General features: G+C 41.0%; 1 protein-coding gene across 1 annotated transcript in view; it reads left to right on the forward strand.

Annotated features, from left to right (window-relative positions):
• Window positions 1-20148, forward strand: part of ASB3 (ankyrin repeat and SOCS box containing 3) — a 623585-nt gene that overhangs the window by 517588 nt on the left and 85849 nt on the right. The window contains exon 8 of the mRNA XM_053712695.1: window positions 5042-5175. Within this exon, the coding sequence (XP_053568670.1) occupies window positions 5042-5175 (134 nt within the window). The remainder of the gene's footprint in view (window positions 1-5041; window positions 5176-20148) is intronic.

Genomic DNA, 20148 nt, shown 5'->3' on the forward strand with positions numbered 1-20148 from the left:
CCTTTCTGGACAAACATTATCAGTTTGTGGCTCTTCCCTTCGGGTTGGCCACAGCACCCAGAATCTTCACAAATGTTCTAGGGTCTCTTTTGGCGGTTCTCAGATGAGGCATAGCAGTGGCGCCTTATCTGGACGATGTTCTGATCCAGGCATCCACATATCAACTGACAAAATCTCACACGGACACAGTTTTGTCTTTCCTGAGAACTCACGGTTGGAAGGTGAACATAGAGAAAAGTTTACTTGTTCCACAGACAAGGGTTCCCTAATTGGGAACTCTGATAGACTCGGTAGCCATGAAAATATTCCTGACGGAGGTCAGAAAATCAAATATTCTAAATACTTGCCGAGCACTTCAGTCAATTCCTCGACCATCAGTGGCTCAGTGTATGGAGGGAATTGGATTAATGGTAGCGGCAAAGGACATCATTCCGTTTGCCGCTTTCATCTCAGACCACTGCAGCTGTGCATGCTCGGACAGTGGAATGGGAATTATGCGGATTTATCTCCTCTGATAAATATAGATCAAGAAACCAGAGACTCTCTTTTTTGGTGGTTGTTGCCAGATCATCTGTCCCAGTGGACTTGTTTCCGCAGACCCTAGTGGGTGATAGTGACAACAGACACCAGCCTACTGGGCTGGGGGGAGTCTCTACTTCCAATCAATATTCTGGAACTGAAAGCAATATTCAATGCGCTTCAGGCGTGGCCTCAGTTGGCTTCGGCCAAATTCATCACATATATCAATCATCAGGGGGGAACAAGGAGTTCCTTAGCGATGATATAAGTATCCAAGATAATCTTATGGGCGGAGGCCCACTCTTGTTATCTGTCAGCAATCTACATCCCAGGAGTAGAGAACTAGGAAGCGGATTTTCTAAGTCGACAGACTTTTCATCCGGGGGAGTGGGAACTCCACCCGGAGGTGTTTGCCTCACTGATTCTCCGATGGGGCAGACCGGAATTGGATCTGATGGCATCTCGACAGAATGCCAAGCTTCCAAGATACGGATCCAGGTCGAGGGATCCTCAGGCCGAACTGATAGATGCCTTGGCAGTGCCTTGGTCGTTCAGCCTAGCTTATGTGTTTCCACCACTTCCTCTCCTTCCACGTGTGATTGCTTGAATCAAACAGGAGAGAGCTTCAGTAATCCTGATAGCGCCTGCGTGGCCACGCAGGACTTGGTATGCGGATCTAGTGGACATGTCCTCTCTGCCACCGTGGAAACTTCCTTTGAGACAGGACCTTCTCATTTAAGGTCCTTTCCAACATCCAAATCTAATTTCTCTGCAGCTGACTGCATGGAGATTGAATGCTTGATTTTATCGAAGTGAGGATTCTCTGATTGATACAGGCTAGAAAGCCTGTCACTAGAAAAATCTATCATAAGATATGGCGTAAATATCTTTATTGTTGTGAATCCAAGGGTTACTCATGGAGTAAAGTTAGGATTCCTAGGATTCTGTCTTTTCTCCAAGAAGGATTGGAGAAAGGGTTATCAGCAAGTTCCCTAAAGGGACAAATTTCTGCTTTGTCAATTCTGTTTTCTCAAACGTTTGGCAGATGTGCCAGATGTTGTGCCAGATGTTCAGTCTTTTTGTCAGGTTCTATCTAGAATTAAGCCTGTATTTAGACCCATTACTCCTCCCTGGAGTTTGAATCTAGTTCTTCGAGTTCTTCAAGGGGTTCCGTTTGAACCCATGCATTCCATAGATATTAAATTGTTATCTTGGAAAGTTCTGTTTTTAGTTGCTATTTCTTCTGCTCGAAGAGTTTCTGAGCTTTCAGCGTTACAGTGGGATTCTCCTTATCTCATTTTTTATTCTGATAAGGTGGTGTTACGTACCAAACCTGGATTTCTTCCTAAGGTTGTTTCAAATAAGAATATTAATCAGGAAATTGTTGTTCCTTCCTTATGTCCTAACCCTTCTTCTAAGAAGGAGCGTATGTTGCATAATTTGGATGTGGTCCGTGCCTTAAAGTTTTACTTACAGGCAACTAAGGATTTCCGTCAATCATCTTCATTATTCATTGTTTATTCTGGAAAGCGTAGGGGTCAGAAAGCTACGGCTACCTCTTTCTTTTTGGCTGAGAAGTATCATCCGCCTGGCATATGAGACTGCTGGACAGCAGCCTCCTGAAAGAATTACGGCTCATTCTACTAGGGCTGTGGCTTCCACATGGGCCTTTAAAAACGATGCATCTGTTGAACAGATTTGTAAGGCTACGACTTGGTCGTCCCTTCACACTTTTTCCAAATTTTATACTTTTGCTTCTTCTGAGGCTGTTTATGGGAGGAAAGTTCTTCAAGCAGTGGTGCCTTCCGTTTAGGTCTCTGTCTTGTCCCTCCCTTTCATCCGTGTTGTGTTGCTTTGGTATTGTATCCCACAAGTAAGGATGAAATCCGTGGACTTGTCATATCTTGTAGAAGAAAAGGAAATTTATGCTTACCTGATAAATTAATTTCTTCTACGATACGACGAGTCCACGGCCCTCCCTGTCAATTTAAGACAGATTATATTTTTTATTATTTACAACTTCAGTCACCTCTGCACCTTTTAGTTTTTCCTTTCTCTTCCTATAACCTTCGGTCGAATGACTGGATGTGGAGGGGAAGGGAGGAGCTATATATACAGCTCTGCTGTGGTGCACTTTGCCACTTCCTGTTAGCAGAAGGATAATATCCCACGAGTAAGGATGAAATCCGTGGACTCGTCGTATCGTAGAAGAAATTAATTTATCAGGTAAGCATAAATTTTCCTTTTTTTGCCTTTTTTTATTTATTTTAAGTACATTAAAAAAATATATATGGGGTTGTGGATTTAATATCTTAGTCAAAAAAGATGTTTTTTAAATCTCACGTTTTATGTTATTACTCGTGGACTCCACAGCTTGGGTATTAGTTCCAAGTAATAAATGGATCATGGACTCCCACCACCTGTATGAAAGAAAACATAATTTATGTTTACCTGATAAATTTATTTCTTTCATGGTGGTGAGAGTCCACAAGACCCCACCCATATATTTTTTGGGGGTAGTTTTTTCTTCAGCACATCTTTTTTTCCCTGCTCCTTTTATGGCTCTTTCCTTTTTCTTACCTCACTTTGCTTGGCTATACATAAGACTGAGGTATGTGTGAGGTGGGACATGTTTTAAAGGGTTCTTTGGATTTGGGAATCCTTACCTCCTCCTAGTGGTAAAGAAGAGTAATTCCCAGGATTAATGGATGGTAGACTCTCACCACCATGCTGTTCTTGCAACAAGTGTAATGTTCCTTCATTGCTTGGCAAAACGTTTTCCATTTTTGTTTTCAGGGTTGTCTGGTAAGTTGTTCTCCCTGTCTGGTATCTCTTTAATGCCTTTTATGCTTGTATACAGCCTTGCAAAATGGCTTTGTACATCTCCAAAAATAGTTCAATAGCTAATTTCAACAGTTTTACGACCTAAATAAATATCAATTTTGCTGTGTGTATGACCCCAGATTCCTGTCTGTACCATTAATGCCTTATCTTAGGTGGTGGCTTTTCTGAGACCTCAGCATCCCATATGGGTAGAGCAATTTTTTTTTATTTATTCAAATCAATATAATGGTTAATGTTAAAATCCCCAGCTACAATTAGTGCTTTATTAGCACAGTTAACTGTTCTATATACCATTATATAGTCATAAATCAATGTTTCTTATTCATAGGCTTTTTTCATATAAGCTTCATACATCCCATAACAAGAATAAACCTTATGGATGTAATGCATTATAATAAGTACACATTTTATCTTTTAATCAAACGTCTTTTAAAATATTAACACATGTCAAACTGAGAAACTTGGGCCCTCACGAATGTAGATGCTGCACCTTCTACATGTAGCATTTAGGTATTTGTTGAAGAGATTTAAACACCCAAGGTGAACCTTATTATGGCCGGAGTTCAGGACCATTACATTAAATGACCAGTACCTCCATATTATTGCAGTTAGTCTCTGGAGATTAAGTTGTTTTTACAAACATAGAATTTCTTCTGTAGTTATTTTGCAGGGCAGCAATCACCATCAATGCACTTTTTTCTTAAGGTCAATAAGGTTTGTTTTCTTTAAATGTGAAGTCCTTTAACTTTAACAATATTGACTTTCAACTTTATAAAACACCAAACTTTGTCAGGGATTGTGTATAGTCTCATATATATATAGGCTTAAGATTTAGAATGAAAGAAATGATACCAACCATTAAAACAATCGACCCTGGGCCCTACTCATTACTGGTAGCTAGGTGTTGTTGCCTCTTACCAATGTGTTCAGCTAACGCCCAGTTGTGCACTGCAGCACCTTAAACAAAGGGTACAAAGAGAATGAAGCAAGTTGAAAAGTTGTTTAAAATTGTATGCTCTATCTGAAAAATGAAAGACAGAATTTGTTTCATGTCCCTTTAAGCCAGACATCCTCAAACTTGGCCCTCCAGAGGTTTTGGAACTACATTTCCCATGATGCTCAACATCATGGGAAATGTAGTTCCAAAACCTCTGGAGGGCCAAGTTTGAGGATGTCTGCTTTAAGCTTTAAATCTTGTTACTGGTTTCTGTTTTCCTTGTGCTTGGCCTTGTAGGTAGTGAAGAGCAGCCCTCCATCTTTCCATTGAGCTTATGTAGTTAGTGAATGCATTTACATTTTCAGTTATATTTGTATGAGCAAAATGTTTTTTTAGTAAAACCTGTTCCATTTTAGTAGCATATGCATATATGCTGCATTTTCCTCATGCACCTGGATTCAAACACTGCGTCTGCTCTGAGAGCTGCGAATTGAGGCATCACTGATATTATACATAGTGTATAGTGTTTGAATGAGGGTGCAGGGAACATTAGCAGCATATGTGCATATGCAGCTGAATCCGTAATTGTTTCTGCTCAAATATTGAATGCAATCGTGCTCAATACTACTCCTGTAACAAAGCTATAGAAATTAAAGGAATTTACAAAGTACACATTATTAAAGCAGCTAAGTGTTTTTTCAGCATGCATTATATTAAATCGTGTTATATTTTTCTGTACAGGATTTGTTCTGTAAACAATGACATTCTCAATCTCACTCTGGAGTTTACTAATTGGAAGAGGCTTCCTCCAGATGTGGAGCAAATTTTGTCCACCCACGCAGAAAGTTCCACCTGGATTCCAAAGAAGCATTTTGGTATGAAAGCAATGTCAGATACATTCTTCATGCATTAGTTTACAATGATTACAGCAGAGCATCGCTATTCAGTGTTTTCCTGAAGGCTATGGAACAGGCATCAAATGAGATGTAAACTGCATATTTATTTTAGCCTGTGTATGTCTAACGAGATTTAAACAAAAAATAATTTCTAACTCACCATATAAAAGACAGGATAAATACAAACAAATGCTAATGTTTTCAAAAAAACGTATCTGTGCTTGAATGCATAAGATACGTTTACATGATATACAGTATATAATTGTATCGAAAGATAGATAGATATATAGATAGATTAGATAGATAAGATAGATAGATTGAGAGATTCTAGATAATAAATAGATTAGATAAATAGATAGATATATGTCTAACAGATTTAAACAAAACATGAATTTCTAACTCACCATATAAAAGACAGGATAAATACAAACAAATGCTAATGTTTTCCAAAAAACTGATCTGTGCTTGAAGGCATAAGATAAGTTTACATGATGTATATAATTGTATGGAAGATAGATATATAGATTGATAGATAATAGATCAATTGAAAGATATTGTGATACATAAATAGATTAGATAATAGATAGATGATAGATATATATATATATATATTATAGATAGATAGATAGATAGATAGATAGAAAGATGGATAAACTGTCCATTTAACTACTAAATGAAGCTCTAAACTGCTGATTTGTGATTATTTACAGAAGACCTTTCTAAAGTAAAACATTTATGAAACAGTAAAGTAAAAATTTAATTCTGACGATTCAGTCAGATCATGTAACTTTAAACGGCTTTTCATTTTACTTTTATCAACAAATTTTATGATCCTTTTCTATTTACTTCTGTTATTAAACATGTTCTCTTGGTATTCTTCGTTCAAAGTATACACAGGTAAATTAATGCGCAGCAATGCATTACTGGTTGCTAGCTGGTGGTGTCTACACACTTATGACTCTTGTCATTGCCTCACCAGATGTGTTCGGCTAGCTCCCATTGGTGCATCCATGCTCTAGTGCTGACTTTAACTATGAGTTTAACCTGTTTGCGGTGGTTAAACACATAGTTATATGCAAGCAGCATTGCAATAATAAAACATTACAGCATTTTCTATTTGCTTGAAATAACTGATGCTAATAATATGAGTCACATTGTTCAATACTAGTCCATTTTACTCAGTAAATGATACTGAGTGAAACAAAATTTAACAGCTTGTGGTAGTTGAACAGGTGTTGAAAGTCATGGATTCCTTCAAGTGGTTATAATACCCTCAGTCATAACATTGATTAAAAAATCTTGCAAAGTGGTTTGTATGTATGTAACAAAGAAAAGAGTGTCTCTAAATACTGGGGATCATCTTATCTCCTACACATAATCTGTCTCAGTGACCCTAATTGTGACATCCCAGACTGCATTACCACTGACCAGTCTTCCCACAGCAATAAAACTCAACAGTGGTCTCCCAGTACTATATAAACAATCTGCAACCACTTACCGTTAGATAACTCTTTAGTCCCCAGATTCCCCAAAGCAATACATCCTATCAGTGGTCTCCCTAGCACAATATAAACAACCTGCAAACCACTTTAAAATAATTCATCCTTTCCTAGTCTAATCGCAGTAATTATTAATATCTTGCTTCTGTACTATAATTATTCCTAAACATAACCTGCTACAATAACCACAATTAACCCCTACTCCACTGAACTACCAAACCTAATTAACTTTACCCCATCATGTTAACACATTTTTGTCCTAACCATGGTTTCTCCTTAAGATGCTATATTAAAGGAACAGTCTACACCAGAATGTGTATTGTTTTAAAAGATAGATAATCCCTTTATTACCCATTACCTAGTTTTGCATAACCAACACGGTTATATTAATACACTTTTTACCTCTGTGATTATCTTGTGTCTAAGACTCTGCAAACATCCCCCTTATTTCAGTTCTTTTTACAGACTTGCATTTTAGCCAATCAGTGCTAACTCCTAGGTAACCCCACATGAACTAACACCCTCTAGTGGTGAAAGACCGTCAAAATGCATTCAGATAAGAGGAGGCATTCAAGGTCTAAGAAATTGGCATATGAACCTCCTAGGTTGAGCTTTCAACTAAGAATACCAAAAGAGCAAAGCAAAATTGGTGATAAAAATAAAATGGAAAGTTGTTTAAAATGACATGCCCTATCTGGATCATGAAAGTTTATTACTGGATCATGAGTGTCCCTTTAGCATCCATACTGATCCTCCCTTAGGGAAGCCCAAGCACCTTTTAATGATCCCATCATTGTAGCCTATTCCCCACTGCACCTAAATGGACCTTTGCACTTACCTGCTTCCCAAATGTCCCAAGAAGTAAGCTTTATGCTTGTTGGGTTGCTTGTGTATTACATGTCGAAGCCTAACTTTGAATATCGTGACCACATTAACGTATTCCCCCATTGACTTCAATGGAGTGCGAAAAGTGGAAAAATACCAAACATCCTTACTCTCGCGTACACCCGATCACGATTTCTCAAGTGCGCTAACCCAAAATGAAATATTAATATTTCACATTCAAATGTTCTTCACCTAGCAGAATATGTTCTATTTATTCATAAATACATATTTCTACATTGATCTGATGTTTTCTTTTTAAAGACACGATGAGTCCACGGATCATCATCCTTACTTGTGGGATTACATCTCCTGGTCAGCAGGAGGAGGCAAAGAGCACCACAGCAGAGCTGTTAAATAGCTCCTCCCTTCCACTCCAGTCATTCTCTTTGCCTACGTTAGTGATAGGAAGAGGTAAAGTGAGGTGTTAGTATAGATTCTTCAATCAAGAGTTTATTATTTTTTAAAGTAGTACGAGAGTGTGCTGCTTTGTTCTAGGGTGTAGCCGTAGTCCATATCAGTCTCTTCAGTAGAGCTCTTGGTGGCTTTAGAGCAATGGGAACTGGTGGGACATAATTCTCACTGCGCCTCCCATACATTTATGCTGTCCTTATCCTGATGGCCTAAGCAATTTCTAACTCAGGCCTTATCATTTTCCACAGGGCTATAGGAGGGAGAGGACCTCTTAAACCTATTGGGGCTGTCCTGCTGTCAGACAGCATTAAGGTAAAGGAGCCTTGGACATGGGACAAAAGGTTCTCTATGTATGGAGGTTTTTTTTTTTATTGGTGACAGCTTATGTACAGGCACTGGGGCTGGGAGTAAAGCTGGTCTCTATCTGTTATTTTTATTAAAAGTAAGCCGGTACGGGCTGTGTAGATGTTAACACCCAGGATGGGCGGGGCTATCATTTCGCACGCTTTAGAATTCCTTAGAGGACGCTGCGCAGTTTCATATGGTATTCCCTCAGGAAACGTTCCGGTTTTAGCTGTGGACATCTCTGCTGTTAAGTTTGCAGGACGGTGACGTTGCGCATTGCTTTACAACCGCATGGTTTTCAAGGAAAGCAAGCAGTTGTTAGCGCTCTGAAACCTAATCTTCCGCATCACTGAAGCATTGCTGGGAAACAGGTCGGCAGGTAGGCGCCTCAGCAGAGCTGCTGAGGCTTGAGGTGTCTGATTGTGGGGAAAAAACATTTTTATTTTTCATAAAGGTAATACGTTTTTCGCTTAAGACAGGAAAATAGTTGCATTTAGTATTTAAAGGCACAGTATCCTGTTATACATTCAGGATTTATGAGTATTCCTTTTAAAATTTGGCATTTCTTTTTGCAACACTCTTTTTTTCACATTCAGTAAAAAAGTTCTGTTTTAAAATTTAAAGGGCCAGTATCAATTGTTTGGTAATCAAAAATGTATTGTTTTATTTTATTTTTTCTGAATTTCATTACTGTCTGTTCTCTAATATGGATTTAGAAGCTGTGCAAAATGTTACTTGTGCCATGTGTTTGGATGCCAATGTGGAACCTCCAGTTCCTTTTTGTCCCTCATGTATTGAGAGGGCTTTAAGCTATAGAGAGAATTTTTTTCATGATAAAAATTTGTCAAAGGCGGATGCTTCTCAGGAGTCTAATGATGAGAGGCAGAGTATGCCGCAGCTTTCTCCCCAAGCATCCCAATCTTTAACGCCCGCTCAAGCAGTGCCCTGTACTTCTACTCTAGCTCCTGCTGGAGTTACATTAAAAGACATAGCTGCAGTTATGTCTTCCACAATTTCTGATGCATTGTCTGCCTTTCCTATGCTACAAGGCAAACGTAAGAGGAAAGACAACCATGTAGTCAATGAGGTTTCTGATGCTATGGTGGCAATCTCGGATGTACCCTCCCAGGGAACTGAGATGGAGGGTATAGAGGTTCTATCAGAAGGTGAAATTTCAGACTAAAGGAGTTCCTTACCTTTGACTGATTCAGAGGTTGTCTCTTTCAGGTTTAAACTAGAACACCTCCGCCTGTTACTCAGGGAGGTTTTGGTGACTTTAGACGACTGTGATTCCACGGTAGTGGTCGCTCCTGAGAAATCGAGTAAGTTGGACAGATATTTCGAAGTTCCTTCTAACTCGGATGTTTTTCCAGTTCCTAAGCGAACTTCAGAGATTATTTCTAAGGAATGGGAGAGACCAGGTATTCCCTTCTCTCTTTCTCCTATTTTCAAGAAGATGTTCCCTATACCTGACGCTGTCAGGGAAACTTGGCAAACGGATCATAAGGTGGAAGGGGCTATTTCCACCTTGTCCAAACGAACTACTATTCCTATTGAGGATAGTTGTGCTTTCAAATACCCCATGGACAAGAAGTTGGAGGGTCTACTTAAAAAGATTTATGTTCACCAAGGTCTGCTATTGCGGCCGGCTGCTTGCATTGCTACTGTCACCAGTGCAGCAGCTTATTGGTTTGATGCTCTGTCCGAGTCTCTTTTTTTTTTTTATTATTATTTTTATTAAAGAAAATCAAAAACAAATCATCATCAGTGTCATACTGTCTTGTGTCACACAGGACACATTGTAACGTAAACATTTTTTTCTCATATATATGTATTCCAACATCATACATAAATGAGTGATTAATCACGGACGTATATACGCCCATATGACAACAATTAATATCATTTATAGTATTACCATGAAACTGCTTTTTCTCTTGTTAAGTGTATCCAGTCCACGGATCATCCATTACTTATGGAATATATTCTCCTTCCCAACAGGAAGCTGCAAGAGTCCACCCACAGCAAAGCTGCTATATAGCTCCTCCCCTAACTGCCATATTCAGTCATTCTCTTGCAAGCCTCAACATAGATAGGAGGTTGTGAGAGTCTGTGGTGCTTTCTACTTAGTTTATTCTTCAATCAAAAGTTTGTTATTTTTAAATGGCACCGGAGTGTGCTGTTTATCTCAGGCAGCATTTGGAAGAAGAATCTGCCTGCGTTTTTCTATGATCTTAGCAGACGTAACTAAGATCCATTTGCTGTTCTCACACATTCTGAGGAGTGAGGTACTTCAGAGGGGGAATGGCGTGCAGGTTTTCCTGCAGATAAGGTATGTGCAGTAAAATATTTTTCTAGGAATGGAATTGACTAAGAAAATACTGCTGATACCGAAGTAATGTAAGTAAAGCCTTAAATGCAGCGATAGCGACTGGTATCAGGCTTATTAATAGAGATACATACTCTTATAAAAATGTGTTTTAAAACGTTTGCTGGCATGTTTAATCGTTTTTTAACGTACATTGGTGATAACACTGTAATGTTGGTATAGCCTTAAATGCAGTAAAAGCGACTGGTATCAGGCTTATTAATAGAGATACATACTCTTGTAAAAATGTGTTTTAAAACGTTTGATGGCATGTTTAATCGTTTTTTAACATATGTTTGGTGATAAAACTTATTGGGGCCTAAGTTTTTTCCACATGGCTGGCTTAAATTTTGCATAGAAACAGTTAACTGAAGCTTCCCACTGTTGGCTGTGGCAGTTTGTTGTGTCTGTTTTTAAAAACGTCTATGTCGTTTTTTTGATCTGTTTTTTGCATTAAGGGGTTAATCATCCATTTGCAAGTGGGTGCAATGCTCTGTTACCTTATTACATGTACTGTAAAAATTTCGTTTGTTTTACTGCCTTTTTTTCACTGTTTTTCAAATTTTGACAAAATTTGTTTCTCTTAAAGGCACAGTAACGTTTTATATATTTGCTTGTTAACTTGATTTAAAGTGTTTTCCAAGCTTACTAGTCTCATTATTAGTCTGTTCTAACATGTCTAACATAGAGGAAGCTCTGTGTTCATTATGTTTTAAAGACATGGTGGAACCCCATCTTAGAATGTGTACCAGATGTACTGATTTCATGTTAAACAATAAAGATTATTTTTTGTCTTTAAAAACATTATCACCAGAGGATTCTGTCGTGGGGGTAGTTATGCCGACTAACTCTCCCCACGTGTCAGACCTTTTGACTCCCGCTTTAGGGACTCACGCTCAAATGGCGCCAAGTACATCAAGGGCACCCATAGCGTTTCTTTTACCAGGGGATTCTGTCGAGGGGAAAGTTATGCCGACTAACTCTCCCCACGTGTCAGACCCTTCGACTCCCGCTTCAGGGACTCACGCTCAAATGGCGCCAAGTACATCTAGGGCGCCCATAGCGTTTATTTTACAAGACATGGCAAAGGTGGTGAATAATATTCTGGCAGCAGTATTAGTCAGACTACCTGAAATTAAAGGAAAGCAGTTAGCTCTGGGGGTAGATACAGAGCATACAGACGCTTTAAGAACCATGTATGATACTACCTCACAATATGCTTAGTCTGTGGGTGATTTTTTTTTGACTCAGGGAAGATGATTTAACCTGATTCTGATATTTCTACATTTAAAATTTATGCTTGAGAACCTCCACTTGTTGCTCAGGGAGGCTTTGGCTGCTCTGAATGAATGTGTACAATCGCAGGGCCAGAGAAATTGTGTAGACTGGATAAATAATATGCAGTGCCGGTGTGTACTGATGTTTTTCCAATACCTAAAGAGGTTTACTAAAAAAATTTTAATAAGGAATGGGATAGACCAGGTGTGCCGTTCTCTTCCCCTCCTATTTTTTAGAAGAATGTTTTCTAATAGTTACCACCACACGGGACTTCTGGCAGACAGTTCCTAAGGTGGAGAGAAGAGTTTCTACTCTAGCTAAGCGTACCACTACCTCTGACGAGGACAGTTGTGCTTTTTAGATCCAATGGATAAAAAATGTTTATTCAACAGGGTTTTATCCTGCAGCCCCTTGCATACATTGCTTCTGTCACTGCTGCTGCAGCGTTCTGGGTTGAGTCTCTTGATGAGGCTTTACAGTTAAGCGACTCCATTGGATGAATATATTTGACAAGCTTATGCTAGCCAATTCCTTTGTTTTCTGATGCCTTGTTCATTTGACTAGACTAACGGCTAAGAATTCTGTTTCTCCAACATAGGTGTGTCCGGTCCACGGCGTCATCCTTACTTGTGGGATATTCTCTTCCCCAACAGGAAATGGCAAAGAGCCCAGCAAAGCTGGTCACATGATCCCCCCTAGGCTCCGCCTTCCCCAGTCATTCTCTTTGCCGTTGTACAGGCAACATCTCCACGGAGATGGCTTAGAGTTTTTTGGTGTTTAAATGTAGTTTTATTGCTTCAATCAAGAGTTTGTTATTTTAAAATAGTGCTGGTATGTACTATTTACTCTGAAACAGAAAAGAGATGAAGATTTCTGTTTGTAAGAGGAAGATGATTTTAGCAACCGTTACTAAAATCGATGGCTGTTCCACACAGGACTGTTGAGATGAAGTAACTTCAGTTGGGGGAACAGTGTGCAGACTTTTACTGCTTGAAGTATGACACATTTCTAACAAGACTTGGTAATGCTGGAAGCTGTCATTTTCCCTATGGGATCCGGTAAGCCATTTTAATAACAATTTATAAAGGGCTTCACAAGGGCTTTAAAGACTGGTAGACATTTTTCTGGGCTAAAACGTTTGTTTTATAAGCTGAGGAGTTGTTTTTATCTGGGTATGTTGGTTATAAAAACGGCAGGCACTGTTTTGGACACCTTTTTCACTGGGGGCCTTCTCTAGTCTTAGGCAGAGCCTCAGTTTCGCGCCACTAATGCGCAGTTGTTTTTGGGAGTCAGAGCATGCAGATGCATGTGTGAGGAGCTCAGATACCCTGAAAAAGCGTCCTGAAGGCGTCATTTGGTATCGTATTCCCCTCTGGGCTTGGTTGGGTCTCAGCAAAGCAGATACCAGGGACTGTATAGGGGTTAAATGTAAAAACGGCTCCGGTTCCGTTATTTTAAGAGTTAAAGCTTTCAAATTTGGTGTGCAATACTTTCAAGGCTTTATGACACTGTGGTGAAATTTTGGTGAATTTTGGACAATTCCTTCATACTTTTTCGCATATTCAGTAATAAAGTGTGTTCAGTTTAAAATTTAAAGTGACAGTAACGGTTTTATTTTAAAACGTTTTTTGTACTTTGTTATCAAGTTTATGCCTGTTTATCATGTCTGTACCTTCAGATAGACTATGTTCTGTATGTCAGGAAGCCAAAGTTCCTTCTCATTTAAATATATGTGATGCATGTGATAGTGAAAATGATGCCCAAGATGATTCCTCTAGTGAAGGGAGTAAGCATGGTACTGCATCATCCCCTTATGTGTCTACCCCAGTCTTGCCCACACAAGAGGCCCCTAGTACATCTAGTGCGCCTGTTATTCTTACTATGCAACAATTAACGGCTGTAATGGATAATTCTATTAAAAACATTTTAGACAAAATGCCCACTTATCAGCGAAAGCGCGACTGCTCTGTTTTAGATACTGTAGAGCATGAGGGCGCAGATGATAATGGTTCTGACATGCCCTTACACCAGTCTGAAGGGGCTAGGGAGGTTTTGTCTGAGGGAGAAATTTCAGATTCAGGAAAAATTTCTCAACAAGCTGAACCTGATGTTATTACATTCAAATTTAAATTGGAACATCTCCGCGCTCTGCTTAAGGAGGTGCTTTCTACTCTGGATGATTGTGACAATTTGGTCGTTCCAGAGAAATTATGTAAGATGGACAAGTTTCTAGAGGTCCCGGTGCCCCCCGAAGCTTTTCCTATACCCAAGCGGGTGGTGGATATTGTAAATAAAGAGTGGGAAAGGCCCGGCATACCTTTTGTCCCTCCCCCTATATTTAAGAAATTGTTTCCTATAGTCGACCCTAGAAAGGACTTATGGCAGACAGTCCCTAAGGTTGAGGGGGCGGTCTCTACCTTAAACAAACGCACCACTATCCCTATAGAAGATAGTTGTGCTTTCAAAGATCCTATGGATAAAAAGTTAGAAGGTTTGCTTAAAAAGATGTTTGTTCAGCAAGGTTACCTTCTACAGCCAATTTCATGCATTGTTCCTGTTACTGCAGCAGCGTCTTTTTGGTTTGATGAACTAGAAAAGTCGTTAGATAAAGCTACTCCTTTGGAGGAGATTTTGGACAGAATTCGTGCTCTTAAATTGGCTAATTCTTTTACTCTAGACGCTACCCTGCAATTAGCTAGATTAGCGGCGAAAAATTCAGGGTTTGCCATTGTGGCGCGCAGAGCGCTATGGCTAAAATCTTGGTCAGCGGATGCGTCATCCAAGAACAAATTGCTTAATATTCCTTTCAAGGGGAAAACGCTGTTTGGTCCTGACTTGAAAGAGATTATTTCAGATATCACTGGGGGAAAGGGCCATGCCCTTCCTCAGGATAGGTCTTTCAAGGCTAAAAATAAGCCTAATTTTCGTCCCTTTCGTAGAAACGGACCAGCCTCAAGCTCTACTCCCTCTAAGCAAGAGGGTAATACGTCTCAAGCCAAGCCAGCCTGGAGGCCCATGCAAGGCTGGAACAAAGGTAAGCAGGCCAAGAAACCTGCCACTGCTACCAAGACAGCATGAGATGTTGGCCCCCGATCCGGGACCGGATCTGGTGGGGGGCAGACTTTCTCTCTTCGCTCAGGCATGGGCAAGAGATGTTCTGGATCCTTGGGCTCTAGAAATAGTCTCCCAAGGTTATCTTCTGGAATTCAAGGAACTACCCCCAAGGGGAAGATTCCACAGGTCTCAATTGTCTTCAGACCACATAAAAAAACAGGCATTCTTACATTGTGTAGAAGACCTGTTAAAAATGGGAGTGATTCATCCTGTTCCATTGAAGGAACAAGGGATGGGATTCTACTCAAATCTGTTCATAGTTCCCAAAAAAGAGGGAACATTCAGACCAATCTTGGATCTCAAGATCTTAAACAAATTTCTCAGGGTTCCATCGTTCAAGATGGAAACCATTCGAACAATTCTTCCTACCATCCAGGAAGGTCAATTCATGACCACGGTGGATTTAAAGGATGCGTATCTACATATTCCTATCCACAAGGAACATCATCAGTTCCTAAGGTTCGCGTTTCTGGACAAACATTACCAGTTCGTGGCACTTCCATTCGGATTAGCCACTGCCCCAAGAATTTTCACAAAGGTACTAGGGTCCCTTCTAGCGGTGCTAAGACCGAGGGGCATTGCAGTAGTACCTTACTTGGACGACATTCTAATTCAAGCGTCGTCCCTGCCACAAGCAAAGGCTCATATGGACATTGTCCTAGCCTTTCTCAGATGTCACGGGTGGAAAGTGAACGTAGAGAAAAGTTCTCTATCTCCGTCAACAAGAGTCCCCTTCTTGGGAACAATAATAGACTCTTTAGAAATGAAGATTTTTCTGACAGAAGCCAGAAAATCAAAACTTCTAAACTCTTGTCAAGTACTTCATTCTGTTCTTCTTCCTTCCATAGCGCAGTGCATGGAAGTAATAGGTTTGATGGTGGCGGCAATGGACATAGTTCCTTTTGCGCGAATTCATCTAAGACCATTACAACTGTGCATGCTCAGACAGTGGAATGGGGATTATACAGACTTGTCTCCAACGATACAAGTAGATCAGAGGACCAGAGACTCACTCCGTTGGTGGCTGACCCTGGACAACCTGTCACAAGGGATCAGCTTCCGCAGACCAGAGTGGGTCATTGTCACGACCGACGCCAGTCTGGTGGGCTGGGGAGCGGTCTGGGAACCCCTGAAAGCTCAGGGGCTTTGGTCTCGGGAAGAATCTCTTCTACCGATAAACATTCTGGAACTGAGAGCGATATTCAATGCTCTCAGAGCTTGGCCTCAGCTTGCAAAGGCCAAATTCATAAGGTTTCAATCAGACAACATGACGACTGTTGCGTATATCAACCATCAGGGGGGAACAAGGAGTTCCCTGGCGATGGAAGAAGTGACCAAAATAATTCAATGGGCGGAGAATCACTCCTGCCACTTGTCTGCAATCCACATCCCAGGAGTGGAAAATTGGGAAGCGGATTTTCTGAGTCGTCAGACATTTCATCCGGGGGAGTGGGAACTCCATCCGGAAATTTTTGCCCAAATAATTCAATTATGGGGCATTCCAGACATGGATCTGATGGCGTCTCGTCAGAACTTCAAGGTTCCTTGCTACGGGTCCAGATCCAGGGATCCCAAGGCGGCTCTAGTGGATGCACTAGTAGCACCTTGGACCTTCAACCTAGCTTATGTGTTCCCACCGTTTCCTCTCATTCCCAGGCTGGTAGCCAGGATCAAACAGGAGAGGGTATCGGTGATCTTGATAGCTCCTGCGTGGCCACGCAGGACTTGGTATGCAGACCTGGTGAATATGTCATCAGCTCCACCATGGAAGCTACCTCTGAGACAGGACCTTCTTGTTCAAGGTCCGTTCGAACATCCGAATCTGGCCTCACTCCAACTGACTGCTTGGAGATTGAACGCTTGATTTTATCAAAGCGAGGGTTCTCAGATTCTGTCATTGATACTCTTGTTCAGGCTAGAAAGCCTGTAACTAGGAAAATCTACCATAAAATATGGAAAAAATATATCTGTTGGTGCGAATCTAAAGGATTCCCATGGAACAAGATAAAAATTCCTAGGATTCTATCCTTTCTTCAAGAGGGTTTGGAGAAAGGATTATCTGCGAGTTCTTTGAAGGGACAGATTTCTGCTTTATCTGTTTTACTTCACAAAAAGCTGGCGGCTGTGCCAGACGTTCAGGCCTTTGTTCAGGCTCTGGTTAGAATCAAGCCTGTTTACAAATTATCTTGGAAAGTTTTGTTTTTGGTTGCAATCTCTTCTGCTAGAAGAGTTTCAGAGTTATCTGCTCTGCAGTGTTCTCCTCCATATCTGGTGTTCCATGCAGATAAGGTGGTTTTGCGTACTAAACCTGGTTTTCTTCCGAAAGTTGTTTCTAATAAAAATATTAACCAGGAGATAGTCGTGCCTTCTTTGTGTCCTAATCCAGTTTCAAAGAAGGAACGTTTGTTGCACAACTTAGATGTAGTTCGTGCTCTCAAATTTTACTTAGCAGCTACTAAGGATTTCAGACAAACATCTTCTTTGTTTGTTGTTTATTCTGGTAAAAGGAGAGGTCAAAAAGCAACTTCTACCTCTCTCTCTTTCTGGCTTAAAAGCATTATCCGATTGGCTTATGAGACTGCCGGACGGCAGCCTCCTGAAAGAATCACAGCTCACTCCACTAGGGCTGTGGCTTCCACTTGGGCCTTCAAGAACGAGGCTTCTGTTGATCAGATATGTAAGGCAGCGACTTGGTCTTCACTGCACACTTTTGCCAAATTCTACAAATTTGATACTTTTGCTTCTTCTGAGGCTATTTTTGGGAGAAAGGTTTTGCAAACCGTGGTGCCTTCCATCTAGGCGACCTGATTTGTTCCCTCCCATCATCCGTGTCCTAAAGCTTTGGTATTGGTTCCCACAAGTAAGGATGACGCCGTGGACCGGACACACCTATGTTGGAGAAAACAGAATTTATGCTTACCTGATAAATTACTTTCTCCAACGGTGTGTCCGGTCCACGGCCCGCCCTGGTTTTTGATCAGGTCTGTTGAATTATTTTCTCTAACTACAGTCACCACGGTATCATATGATTTCTCCTATGCATATTCCTCCTTTACGTCGGTCGAATGACTGGGGAAGGCGGAGCCTAGGGGGGATCATGTGACCAGCTTTGCTGGGCTCTTTGCCATTTCCTGTTGGGGAAGAGAATATCCCACAAGTAAGGATGACGCCGTGGACCGGACACACCGTTGGAGAAAGTAATTTATCAGGTAAGCATAAATTCTGTTTTTTTACTATACTGGCGCGCAGAGCGCTATGGCTTATATCATGGTCAGCTGTCGTGACTTTAATAAATAAGCTACTTAACTTCCCTTCAAGGGGCAGACCCTATTCGGGCCTGGTTTGAAGGAGATTATTGCTTATATCACTGGAGGAAAAGGTCATGCCCTTCCTCAGGATAGGTCCAAATCAAGGGCCAAAAAAAAAAAAAAAAATCTAATTTTCGTGCCTTTTAAAAACTTCAGGGCAGGTGTGGCATCCTCTTCCTCTAAGGCAAAACAAGAGGGAATTTTTGCTCAGTCCAAGGCGGTCTGGAGACAATCGGACCTGGAACAAAGATAAGCAGGCCAAGGAGCCTGCTGCTGCCTCTAAGGCAGCATGAAGGAACGGACCCCTATCCGGTAACGGATCCTATAGGGGGCAGACTTTCATTCTTCGCCCAGGCGTGGGCAAGAGATGCCCAGGATCCCTAGGCATTGGAATTTATATCCCAGAGATATCTTCTGGATTTCAAAGATTCCCCCCCAAAAAAGGGGAGATTTCGCCTTTCACAATTATCTGCAAACCAGATAAAGAAGGAGGCATTCTTACATTGTCTACGAGATCCATCCAGTTCCAAGAGAGGAACAGGGACAGAGTTTTTACTCAAATCTGTTTGTGGTTCCCAAGGAGAGGGAACCTTCAGACCTATTTTGGATCTAAAGATCTTAAACAAATTCCTCAGAATTCCGTCATTTAAGATGGAAACTATTCGTACCATCTTAACTATGATCCAGGAGAGTCAATAGAGGACTACAATGGATTTGAAGGATGCTTATCCTCACATTGTGATGCATAAAGATCACAATCGTTTTTCAAGTTTGCCTTTCTAGACAGGCATTACCAGTTTGTAGCTCTTTCCTTTGGGATATCTACAGCCCCAAGAATCTTTATGGAGGTTCTGGGGTCGCTTTGGCGGTCCTTAGACCGCGGGGCATAGAAGTGGCCCCTTATTTAGACGACATCCTGATACAGGCGTCAAACATCCAAATTGCCCAGTCTCATACGGACGTAGTACTGGCATTTCTGAGATCACATGGGTGGAAAGTGAACAAGGAAAGAGTTCTCTATCCCCAATCTCAAGGGTTTCCCTCCTAGGGACTCTGATAGATTCTGTAGAAATGAAAATTTACCTGACGGAGTCCAGGTTGTCAAAGTTTCTAAATTTCTGCCGTGTTTTTTCATCCCATCCGCGCCCTTCGGTGGCTCAGTACATGAATGAAATCGGCTTAATGGTAGCGGCAAGGGACATAGTACCGTTTGCACGTCTACATTTCAGACCGCTGCAACTATGCATGCTCAGTCAGAGGAACGGGGATTACACAGATTTGTCCCCCTGTTAAACCTGGACCAAGAGACCAGAGATTCTCTTCTCTGGTGACTATGTCGGGTCCATCTGTCCAAGGGTATGACCTTCCGCAGGTCAGATGGGACAATTGTTACAATAGATGCCAGCCTTTTAGGTTGGGATGCAGTCTGGAACTCCCTGAAGGCTCAGGGATAGTGGACTTAGGAGGAGACCCTCCTTCTAATAAATATTCTGGAACTGGGAGTGATATTCCATGCTCTTCAGACTTGGCCTCAGTTAGCAACTCTGAGGTACATCATACTCAGTCGGACAATATACACGACTGTGGCTTACATCAGCCATCAAGGGGGAACAGAAGTTCCCTAGCGATGTTAGAAGTCTTACAATAATTCACTGGACAGAGACTCACTCTTGTCTATCAGCTATCCATATCCCAGATGTTGAGAACTGGGAGGTGGATTTTCTAAGTCGTCAGACTTTTCTTC

This window comes from Bombina bombina, chromosome 4, assembly GCF_027579735.1.
Source record: "Bombina bombina isolate aBomBom1 chromosome 4, aBomBom1.pri, whole genome shotgun sequence".
NCBI lineage: Eukaryota > Metazoa > Chordata > Amphibia > Anura > Bombinatoridae > Bombina > Bombina bombina.